The sequence below is a fragment of the Plasmodium gaboni genome, chromosome 14 (assembly GCF_001602025.1).
Source record: "Plasmodium gaboni strain SY75 chromosome 14, whole genome shotgun sequence".
Lineage (NCBI taxonomy): Eukaryota > Apicomplexa > Aconoidasida > Haemosporida > Plasmodiidae > Plasmodium > Plasmodium gaboni.
In genome coordinates, this window is record NC_031494.1 from 130,593 (window position 1) to 143,428 (window position 12,836).

Genomic DNA, 12,836 nt, shown 5'->3' on the forward strand with positions numbered 1-12,836 from the left:
ATTTTTTATTATGTTTTTATATTTTTTCAATAATTTTTCTGCATAAAGGACAATCATTGTTTTTTTTTAACCAAGTAAATATGCAATCTTTATGATAATAATGCAGATAATTACATGGTAGTATACAAATATCATCATCATTTGCATATTCTACACAACATATAGAACAAACTAAATCTGACGTTTCTATATTTATATAGACATTATTTTCTGGGGGGATTTCTATTATTTCATTTTTTTCATTTTCATTCTCATTTCCATTTTCATTTCCATTTTTTTTTTTTTTTAATACCTTTTGAAAGTATCCAAAAACACCTGTTTTATTATCATTTCTAATTTGATCATTATAAATATTAATATTTATTGCATCATTCGCATTTTTGGGATCATTATATATATTATTATTATTATTATTATTATATATATTTTTTTCTCCTTCTTTTTTTATATCTTCTTCTGCCATATTTTTCATTTTATTTTGTCCATTTTTGTTTAGGGTATTATTAGCAGATTCTATATTTATAACAACATTATTGTCATTATTGATAATATTTACATTATCAATATTTTTGATATTATTTATATCTTTCATATTGGGTATATTACGTAATGCACCATTATTAGTTGATATATTTTTCATATCACTTATTTCATTATTATTTATAGGCATTTCACTTACCACATTTGTAGTTAATTCTTCATTGTTTACATATTGAGCTGTACCATTTGGTTGCATATTAGATTTATTTTCATTTTTTTGTACACATTTATTTTGGTCGTTTACAAAATTGTCACTGTAAAAATAATTTGTTGTCAAGAAATTTTCTTCACAATATTTTCTATATTCTATATATTTCATAATTTTTAACTTTTTTAATATTCTTTTGGGTGTAGGGCTTTTTCTTTTTAAAAACACTAATATCAGGATAACAACAAAAAAAATTAGACGTAAAATTATATATAAAAAAATTGGCAAGAAGTAATATATAATAGCTAATATAATTGTTACAGAAAAGGTGGAATTTATGGTATATTTTCCTCTCTCAAAAAGATACAAATAAAAACAAAATGAAAAATACATAACAACAATTATATGTATTTTGGATTCAAGAGATTTTAAACTTTTAGAAACTTGAACTTGCATTAATAATTTATATGATATATATAAATTTAAACAAATATGTATACATAACATACCTAATAACGTTGCGCATATATATAAGGTAACAATTTCTTTTTTAGAAATATAAGATTTGAAAAAATCATAACTTAATGTACCCATTAATAATATAATCATTAATAAAAGAGATAAATGGATAAATATAGAACATATATGAAAATTTCGATAAGCTCGTCTTGATAAATTTATATCTTCTTCTAATAAAAAACTGTTAAAACTTTCAACCCCATCATCTATATTATCAGGATTGGAATTTCCATTCTCATTATTTGAATTATTTTCATCATTCCCAACATTTTGATTATTATCACCATTTTGATTATTATCAACATTTTGATTATTATCACCATTTTGATTATTATCAACATTTTGATTATTATCACCACTTTGATTATTATCAACATTTTGATTATTATCACCAATTTGATTATTATCACAAACTTGATTATTATCACCAATTTGATTATTATCACCACTTTGATTATTATCACAAACTTGATTATTAACACCAATTTGATTATTATCACAACTTTTATTATTATCACCACTTTGTCTCTCTTCCTTTACATGCCCATCTGTAGAAGTAGGCTCAATATAATTATTATCATTATCTTTATTATTATCATGATTACACATATTGTTATTACTTTTATTTTTCATAATAATTTCATTTATATTTTCATTTATATTTTCATTTATATTTTCATTTATATTATTATACACTTTCTCGTTATTATTATTTATATTTTTAATGGATGTCGTATGTTCATTTACATTTTTTGAAATTTTTTTTTCTCCTTTGACAATGTTCATATTATTACTATTGTTCGCATTAATAATATCCTTCTCTTTTTCTATAATTACTACATTATCATTCCTTACGTGTTCTTTCGTTGGTATATAAATTCTATCATTTCTATTATTCGTATTGTCAATGATCATAATTATATATTACTAATCATAATATAAATATTACTTCTATTTTTTAATTCTATATTATATTCTCGTTTTAATATATAATATATATCAATATATTATTATATTAATATTATATATCTTGTCGTAACTATTTTTCATTCATTTACTCAAATTGATTTTTTAAATTCATACAAACTTATAGAAAAATATTATCATGATATATTATTCGTCAAAAAAAAAAATAAAAAATAAAATATATATATATATATATATATATATTATATATATTAAAAATATAACAAAAAAGAAATTTCTTTTATTTGCAAAAAAAAAATAATAATAATAATAAATTAAAAAATAATCAAATTAATTATAACTTAAAAATGAATTAAATTAATAAATACTTAATCTTCGCTTAATTAATGAAATTCTTTTTTAAAAAAAAAAAAAAAAAAAAAAAAAAAAATATTATATATATAGGTATGTATATATATATTATATATATATTTATATAATATATATAATATATTAGTACAAGAAAAAAAAACGTTTACCTTATAATATATAGTTACTTTCATTAATATAATAAAAGAGGTTTATTATATTGAAAAATAAATGATCCATTCTCTAATATAATTTTTCTTTTTTTTTTTTTTTCCTTCGATTAACACATGATGTTCTCTTTTTTCTTTTATTTTTTTATTTTTATTTTTTTTTTCAAATATATAGTAAAAATGTTAGAAAAAATCATATTAATTTATTAAACCTTAAAATTAATATATAAATAAAAAAAAAAAAAAAATGTATATATATAATAAATCACATATACAAATATATACATATAATATATATGTAGAGAATTATAATCTACATTCATTCTTTTGAATAAATAAAGTAATTAATGCTTTAAAAAATATATTAAAAGAAAAATGTATGTGTAATATATATATTTTAATTTTTCCCCTTCAAATGTAGAAAATTAACATATTAAAGCTGGAAAAAAAAAAAAAAAATGTGCGAAGAGGTTTTTATTGTAAAAATTGTGTTCAAAGGTAAAAAATATATAAATATATAAATATGTATATATATATATATATATATATATATATATATATATATATACGAAGTAGAAAAAATAAAATGTGTAATTTTTCCTTTTTTTATTTTATTTTTATTTTTTTTTTTTAATTCAATATAAAATAACCTTTAAAAAAAATTTAAGTTCATTAACTGAAATAAAATGTACATATGTAACATATATATAAATATATATATGTATAACATCACAGTAACAATTATATATATATATATATATATATATATATATATAATATTTATATTATATTTATTTTTATACATTATTCCAATAAATAGAAACTTCTATTTTTTTTTTGTGCTATTTTTATCACTTTTATTGAATTATAAAAATATTACATTGTCCATGCGCACACACTACTAGAATAATATGTAATCAGGTTTTAAAATATAAAAGAAAACTTGAGTATAATAAAAATATTTATTTTGTTTTATTCATTTTTCCAACAAGACACAAAGAAATATAAAAAGAAAAATTTTTAACAATTCAAAAGAGTGAATTAATGAATAAATAAACAATTTTTTTTTTTTTTTTTTTTTACTATTATTTATAAGGTTCTTCTTTATTTTATGTATTTTCCTTTGATAATATTCTAACAACCTTATTCATATATATAAATGTATTTTATTCCCGCCTTTTATTATTATTATATTAATTATTTATTTATTTAATTTAAAGTATATCCCATTTAGTTTTGTACTTGTTTACAATTTTTTTTTTTTTTATATAATAACAATATTGTTTATTAAACAAATAAGCATATAGACATAAATATATATGTGCATATATTCAGAGTTTACATTATAAAAAAAAATATATAAACATATATATATATATATATATATATATATATATATATACATATACATATACATATATTTAATAAACAAAACACTAAGTATATAAAACAGAAAAATTATTTTGGGTGTAGATAAAAAACCAAGGTTTGTTTTCTGACCATACAATATCCACTATTTTTGATTCGTTCGATATTTCTTTGATCGGTAATAAAACTGGGTTTGTTATATAATCTTGAAAGAACTTAGAATAAAATAAATTTATTTTTCCATTATCACTTAAGGAATAAAATAAATTATAAGATTTATGAAACTGTACTTTTTTCAATGGACATTCTTGTAAATGAAATTTTTTATAAGGATTACATGACAAATCTAAATCAAAAATAAAAACGTTTCCTAAAGAATCTGAAACTAATATATAACTTTCATTTCTATGTACATCCATACTTGTTATATTCTGTACACCCCTCAGTTTCTTAAAAATTCGTTCTTTCTTATTAGTGGCTTTTAAATTATAAATTCTACAAAAAAAAAAAAAATAAAATAAATAAATAATAATAATAAATATAAACACAATATATACGTGTGGTAATATATTTATATATATATATATATATATATATATTTTTAAATATATTCCATATTATTTAACAATGTATAAAATAAAGCACTCTTCTTTTTTATATCATATTTTTCTTACATTATATTATTTTCAAAGGCAACCATAAAATAAGGGCTTTTTGGAAAGAACATTGTACTAATAATATTTCCCCTTTTCTGCTTATATTTTTTTATCAGCTTTATAGATTTCATAGATTTCATATGATGTAAATAACAGTGATTATATTGACCAAGACTTCTCATACATGTAACAGATAAATAATTACCTATATAATAAAATAAATAAATATATACATAATTAAATATGGTAATTATTATAATATAATTATTAACATTATTTTATATATATTCAATATTTAATAAAAAAAAAGTGTTCATATTATTTATTCAAATTTTAATATATATTTCAAAGGTACAAAAAGTTATGTTATCATTCCTTACCATTGTTATTCCATGAAATATGTTTTATCTCTCCCTCATGTTTAATAGCAACACAATATTTTATTTTCTAAAAAATAAATAAATTATAATATAATATATGTCATGATGTACTACAATTATATTATACACATAAGAACATATAAACATATATACATATAAACATATATACATATACACATATATACATATAAACATATATACATATAAACATATATACATATAAACATATATTCTTTATTTTTTTATTTTATTATTTTATTTTTCCTACCTTGTGGTTAGATTTAAGAAGCATCCATTTTACATTTATATCTTTAGAATAACAATATTCTTCTGAATTTTTAAAATTACTATGATAAGCACTAAGTAATCCTTTCGTTTTGTTATATACTATATTTCTATTAAGGTGTACCTGTTTCTTCTTTTTTGATATATTATCATTATTTGTATTTTCTGTATTATTATTTGTTCCAGCATCATATGATGCATCACTTTCCATATTATCATCATCCTCATCGAAATTTTCATAATCATCATCATCAAAATTTTCATCATCATCATCATCAAAATTTTCATCATTACCATCATCAAAATTATCATCTCCTTCTGAAATACTCTCCTCTTCAAGAGCATCATTTTTTGATTTATTCACTTTACTTATATTACTTTCTCCACTTTTTTGTTTTTTTCTCTTTTCATCACTATTCGTATCATATATATTGTCTATCACTGTTTCACATTGCGATTTAATAGGTGGTACATATGTCTCATAATGCAAAATGAATACCACATTAGAATATGATATAGCTAAAATTGAATAAGCCTTATTCACTTTGATCATGATATTGCTATGAATATCTTCATCTATTGACTTCTTTTTTGTTTTTAAAGGACGCACAGATTTAAAATAATGCAATAAATCTATAGTTGCTATATTGTATGATGTAAGAATATCAAAAATACACAATTTATTTTCATAGATAGTATAAACACAATTATCATTTTCATTTACATCTATAGGATATATATATGAAGAGATCCATTTATTCATTTTCATATTATTAATATCATCTATTGTTTTTTCATCTTTCTGTTCTTTACTAACATAATGAATAAAGGCACATTCTGGATATGGTTTCAATGATTTTTTTGAAGGTAATTTTGGTAGTAAATCTTCTTTATTTATATGCAATACATTTTTCAATGATCGTGAACATAAATATATGTCTAAACATCTTTGATATAAATCAAAATATGTCTTCTTATAATATTCAATATTTCTAATATTTTTAAAATTTTGAGGAATGAATGCATCTTTATTATTTTTCAAAAGATTTCTTTTTTCTGATGAACTTAACATTAATTCAGGTGGTGGGTTGTAACTATATTTATGTCCAGGTAATATATGTGGTAAACTGATTTCATTGATATTATTAAATTCATCATATATTCTATTATTCCATAAATCATATAAATTATCTTCATCATTTTCTTTCTTATCTTTATATCTTTCTGGATACTTTTCTTTATTTCTTAAATATTTCATTATTTTTAAAATTTTCTTTCTTTCATGAACAGAACCATTTTCTTCATTTTTCTTTTGATTTATAATACCGGATGGATATAATTTATATTCTTCCTTATCATTTTCATATATATAATTAGCATCATTCAAAACAGTTGCAACTTTATTTTCCCTTATACTCTTTATTATTTGTAGATCCGCATCTGTTAATTGAATAACACGATTATTTTTAACATCTTTTATTGTTCTCCAATGATTTTCATCTTTTCTAGACTTTATAAAATCATCAATTAGATTTTCATCACTTTTGTAGATTTTATTTCCCTCAATATCATAACCTAACAAAATAAAAAATAAAAAATAAAAAAAAATAATATATATATTATATATATATTATATATATATATATATATACATTAATTTATATAAAATGTATTTTCTTTTATATGATAAAATTTGGTATTTTTCTTTTTTTTCTTACCAATGATATCAAAGTCCTCATAATTCTTAAGGTCAAAATTTCCAAGCGTATTTATATTATACTCATCATCACTTTCATCAATTTCTTCATTAATATATATATTACTGTTATCACCTGTTCCTGTAATTATATCATGAATTTCACTACTAACAACAGTATCTTCATAATCCGTATCTTTACTTTTTTTTTTATCCTTCTTTATATTTTTTTTTTTTTTTTTTTTTTTAATATCTTTTTTCTTATACATTTCTATAAAATCCTTTTCATCTTTCTCATTATTCGTATTATTAATCAAGTTTTTCATTTTTTCTAATTTTTTTTTTTTCTTCATTTTCTTAGTATCTTTCTTCTTCTTGCTTTTCTCAGTCATGCTTTCAAAAATTTTCATTACTTCGTTGCCTTCCTGTTCATCATCAAATTCTCCAACTACATTAGTTACTTCATTTTCTAATAATTCTTCTTTATCATCAATCAATTTTTTAACTTTTTTTTTATCTCCATCCTTATTTTGTTCTTTATTCTTTCCTTCATTCTTTTTTGTATTTATTTCTCCATTTTGATTCATTATTTTATTATATACATATATACATATATATATATATAAATATATATTTATATATTATTAATTTATAAAATTTTATTTATTCTTACGAATTTATAAACATATAATAATCTGCTTTGTGTATTTGTAACTTTTATAATTATATTATTATTCTTACTTATATAATAAGAAGATAAAAAAAAAAAAAAAAATGTGAATTTTCTATAAATATATAAAAAAATATATTATATTATATATATATATATTATTATATTTATTTTATTTGTTCTTCTAAAAATAATTCATTCATATTTATTCCCTAGTTCTTTTATTATTTTAATATATTAAAGAATCAACATCATTTTGTTTTAAAAATATATATAGAAATAAATATAAAATATACAAAAGAAGGGAAAAAAAAATATATATATATATATATAAATATATATTTATATGTATTAATTTAATATAAATAATAATTCCTGGGTATTTATAAATATAAAATAAGAATTATTTACATATACAATAAAATGTTATATATACATACATATATATTAATACTATTATAGGCTCATATGGATCAAGTAATAATAAAAAAAAAAAAAAAAAAAAAAAAAAAAATTACAATCAATATTATTATATTATTATATATGTATAAATGTATGGATTTATTAATGTAAAGGTGATTGGAAAAAAAAAAAAAAAAAAAAATTTCAATTTTATTCTTCAAACTTCTATAAATGCATATTCATAATAAAATATATAATATAATATACTTATTACATTGATGTTTTCTTTTTTTTTTTTTTTTTCTTTTGTATATATATAATTACAAAATGGAAAAATGATTTTAAAAGAAGGATAAAAATAATTTTCTTCTAAAAAAAATAAACGCGAAATAATATATATATATATTACTATAACGTTGTAAATAAATTTATTGTTATTTTTTATTATATATATTTCATACTATAACTGTATTTATAACAGTTTAAAGAAAAAAAAAAAAAAAAATAGAAGGATCATCATACTATAATATATTATATATATTTATATTATTCTATTTTGTTATATATTTATTTTAATTTTTTTTTTTTTTTTATATTTCCATGAGAAAAAAATTAAATATAAAACAGTATAAAGAATGTATTTTCCCTGTTATTATTGAAGAAAAAAAATATACTTAAAAAAAAATATATACATATATAATATATATATTTAAGATAACGAAAATATATTTTATATAGATATAACAAAAGGAATATAAGATTTTTTTATTTTTATTTTTTTTTTTTTTTTTGTAGTAACTACATATATTTATATCTTTATAATATAATATAATTATAACAATGAGCATTATTGACGATCAGGCTATAGATAAACACAAAGTGTTTGTAAGAAATATCAAAGAAAGTGATGTGCCTTTAATAACAAAAGAATTTGAAAGAATATGTAATAAGCATTTTTTTTTTTCTAACAATAGTTACACCTCAAAAAATGCTATATGTCATTTTAAAAGTGCAAAAGATGCAGAAGATTTTATATCAAAATATAATAATATAAAATTATGTAATAGTTATATAAAAAGTGAATATGCTTTAAAGAAAAAATATGAAGATAAGAAATTAATATCTATTGTATATAATAGGCAAAAAATTAAATATGACAACTCACTTAAAATATATACTGATTGTAATATAGATAATATTGTAATATTAAATTTTTTAAAAAGTCTTTATGTTAATAATACGAATTTAATATTTCCATTAGTAGAAGGCCATACTAAATCAGAATCTAATAGTAATATATATAATAATATAAATAATAGTACATATAAAAATAATGATAAAATAATAGAGGATAATAATAATTCCTCGAAATTTATTGATGACATAGAAATTGTTTCAGATAAAAAAAATATAAAGTTTGAAGATATAATTATCAATGTAGAAAAAGAAATGAAACATTCTAACAACAATGAAAAAAATAAAAATAATAATACACGTTTGATAGATAAAAATGGTTCTAAGAAAATAAAAATTGTGTATGTTATAGAATTTCTTAATATAAAAATTGCCAAAATCTTTTTTTCATTAATAAACAAAACGGTATTTCAAAATTTTCTGAAAGATCAAAATATAAAAAATAATAACAACAACAACAATAATAATAATAATAATAATAATATCATACATTTTAGATACTTCTTTCATGAACTCTGTCAAACAAAAAAAAACGATAAAAAAGTTATTCTTCAAAATTTAAGTAGATCGTGTCATATAGAAAATATACAGAAATTATTTAAACATATAGAACAAAATGTTAAAATATTTTTCCCAAAGAAAAATAATAAAAAACAAGGATATGCCATAGTCTCCTTTTCTTCATCAAATAATGCAAGAAAAGCTTTACAGTTAAACAAAACAAAACTGTGTGGTAATATAATAACCATACAAACGATAAACAATAATAATGATAAAATTAATGCGAAGGATGAAGAACATAATAAGTATATAAAAGAAAATGAGGTTAATATAAAAAGGGAAAACCAAGAGGAAGAAAAATTTAACGAACATGGTAAAAAATATAATGAAGATGATGAAGATGATGAAGATGATGAAGATGATGAAAATGATGAAGATGATGAAAATGATGAAAATGATGAAAATGATGAAAATGATGAAAATGATGAAAATGATGACTATGACGATGACGACCATAATGACCATAATAACCATAATGACCATAATGTCGATAATGGTTCAGATAAACCTTTTAATAAAATGAATAATTTTCAAAAAAAAAGTAATGATCTTATTATAAAACCAAATAATGAGAAACAAAAAAAAAACCTGAACGATGTTCAAGAAGGGAAAACTTTATTTATTACTAACATCCCTCCAGAAACTACAGATGAAGAAATTAGAAACTATATTATAAATAATATAAATAAAAATTATATATATATAAAAACGTGTCAGAGCAATAATAAAAATCTATCTGTGTTTGTCAAATTAAAGTATAAACAGGATGCTGATGCTTTTTTAAAGAAAATTGGGGAATACGAATATGATGAAAATAACGATCAAAATAATAATACAAATAATAATGAAAATAATAATAATAATAATCCAATTAGTGATGATGAAGAAAATATTATTGACACATTTTATAAGAACAAGAAAAATAAAAAAGAAAAAATGAAAAAAATTTTATTAAAAGAAAATAAAAATAAGCAGAATATAAATTCAGAAATTCTCTTTTTTAAAAACACTTATCTAATGATTAAAAGAGCAATCAATAAAGATTTAATCAAAGACAAAACAAAAAACAATATAAAATCAACAGATGAAGAAAATGAAAACAATTTAAAAAAAAAAAAACAAAATAATATACACCTAATTAATGATAATAATGTAAATAATGAAAACTTAAGTGAAAATATTATTAAAAGAAATAATAATTTAATGCAAAAAAAAAAAGAACTTTTAAAAAATAAAAATTTCTTTATAAATCCATGTAGAATATATATAAGAAACTATCCAGCCGTCTTAGAACAAAATACATTTAGACAACTTATAACCAAATATTTTACACCTATAATTATGAAGAAATATAATATGAAAAAAAAAGAAGCTTTTAAAAAAGCTTCTCAAATAATTAAAAAAATTAAAATAATCAAAGATATAGATACAAATTCAAAGGATGTAAATATTTCAAACGAACAATCGTCCAAATTAAAAAATAAAAATATTCTACTTAATACAAACAATAACAACAATAATGTGGCTAGTAAAAATGGTAAGAATTATATATGTTTTGTAGATATTAATAAACATGAAAACGCAAAGAAAATGATACAACTATTACAAAATAATAATATATATGATCTAATCAACGAAATTATTTATAAGAAAAAGTTTCAAACTATTAAAAAAAACAAAAATATAATTTATGTAGATTATTGTATTGAAGATATAAGAATGATACATATAAAAAAAATTAAAGAAGAAAAATTCTTAAATCATATAAAACAACAAAATCTAAACAAAAATACAAACAACAAAATTATTGATAAGAAAAAAAAAAATAAAAAAAAAAATAAAGTCAGTAGAGGTAAAAGACAGAGAGAAAAAAAAAGATTATTAAAAATGAAAAATGAAGGAACTAATATATTAAATGTAATCAATACCACTACATTGACGCAACAAATAAATAATCAAGATAATAATAAGAAAAATAACGTAACCTCTAACAAGGATAAAGATAAATATACAAAACTCAAGAAATTAAACAAAACTAATACGTCCATAGATGAAAAAAAAGAAAACAAAACAAAAAAAAATGTAATAAATAAGAAAAAGGTCGACAAACCAAAGGAAGCTAAATCAAAAAAAAAAAAAAAAAAAAAGGATGATGTGGTAAGCAAAAATTGAAAAAAAAGTTTTATATACATATAAAATTAATATTTATACTTACATAATATTAATATATTTATGTAATATGTGTGATTTTATTTTATGTTATTTTTTTTTTTTGCAGAAATTAATTAGGAAGGATGTATTAAATTTTCTTAATAAGATCAATAAATAGTAAATTAAAAAATTACAAGTAGGCCTGTTAAAAATTTTTTTTTTTTTTTTTAATACCTTAATTTTTTTTATATTTACACAATTATATATATATATATATATATATATATATATATAATATGTTATGTATATATCAAATATATACATATATTAAAAATTTTCTTTATTTGTTTCATTTTTCTTATTTTTTTTTTTTTTTCATAATTTGTGTTAAACACTTTCAAGTTAATCTTTACCAATTCAATTATTATACGATAAAATAAATTTCAAATTTGAAGTATAATAAATAAGGATTATAAAATGGGTGCCATATTATATATTTTTTTTATATTTTGTTTTTTTAAAATATATTATAAAAAAAGTACAATAATATATTTAATATGTTTATTCCTTGATATTCTGATGAGGTTCGTTTGTCTTAATTAAATAATGTATCTCATATATTGAATGCATATAAAAAAATACGTCCTATATATTATATTCTTACAAATTGTAAGACTAGTACATAAATATTGAAAGTAATACATTCTAAAACAATCTGATGTTTCACATAGGATATTATATGTTCCTTATATATATATATATATATGTAGCATTTTTAGTTAATAATATAATAATATGAAATGGTTTATTAAAATATAAAA

At 18.4% G+C, this 12,836-nt stretch overlaps 3 protein-coding genes across 3 annotated transcripts; 1 reads left to right on the forward strand and 2 right to left on the reverse strand.

The window, feature by feature from the left end:
• Positions 1–16: 16 nt before the first annotated feature.
• On the reverse strand, positions 17–2,122 carry PGSY75_1405700 (conserved protein, unknown function; the record flags this gene model as incomplete). The annotated part of the gene is made up of 1 exon (XM_018787763.1): positions 17–2,122. One exon carries the CDS (start codon positions 2,120–2,122, stop codon positions 17–19), a length of 2,106 nt encoding a protein of 701 aa, XP_018639135.1.
• A 1,966-nt stretch (positions 2,123–4,088) lies between these two features.
• On the reverse strand, positions 4,089–7,624 carry PGSY75_1405800 (putative large subunit rRNA processing protein; the record flags this gene model as incomplete). The annotated part of the gene is made up of 5 exons (XM_018787764.1): positions 4,089–4,515; positions 4,695–4,881; positions 5,057–5,123; positions 5,325–6,916; positions 7,060–7,624. The coding sequence occupies 5 exons, from the start codon at positions 7,622–7,624 to the stop codon at positions 4,089–4,091; spliced, it is 2,838 nt and encodes a 945-aa protein (XP_018639136.1).
• Positions 7,625–8,949: 1,325 nt separating this feature from the next.
• On the forward strand, positions 8,950–12,193 carry PGSY75_1405900 (putative RNA-binding protein; the record flags this gene model as incomplete). Its single annotated transcript, XM_018787765.1, has 2 exons — positions 8,950–12,021; positions 12,143–12,193. The coding sequence occupies 2 exons, from the start codon at positions 8,950–8,952 to the stop codon at positions 12,191–12,193; spliced, it is 3,123 nt and encodes a 1,040-aa protein (XP_018639137.1).
• Between the last annotated feature and the right edge of the window lie 643 nt (positions 12,194–12,836).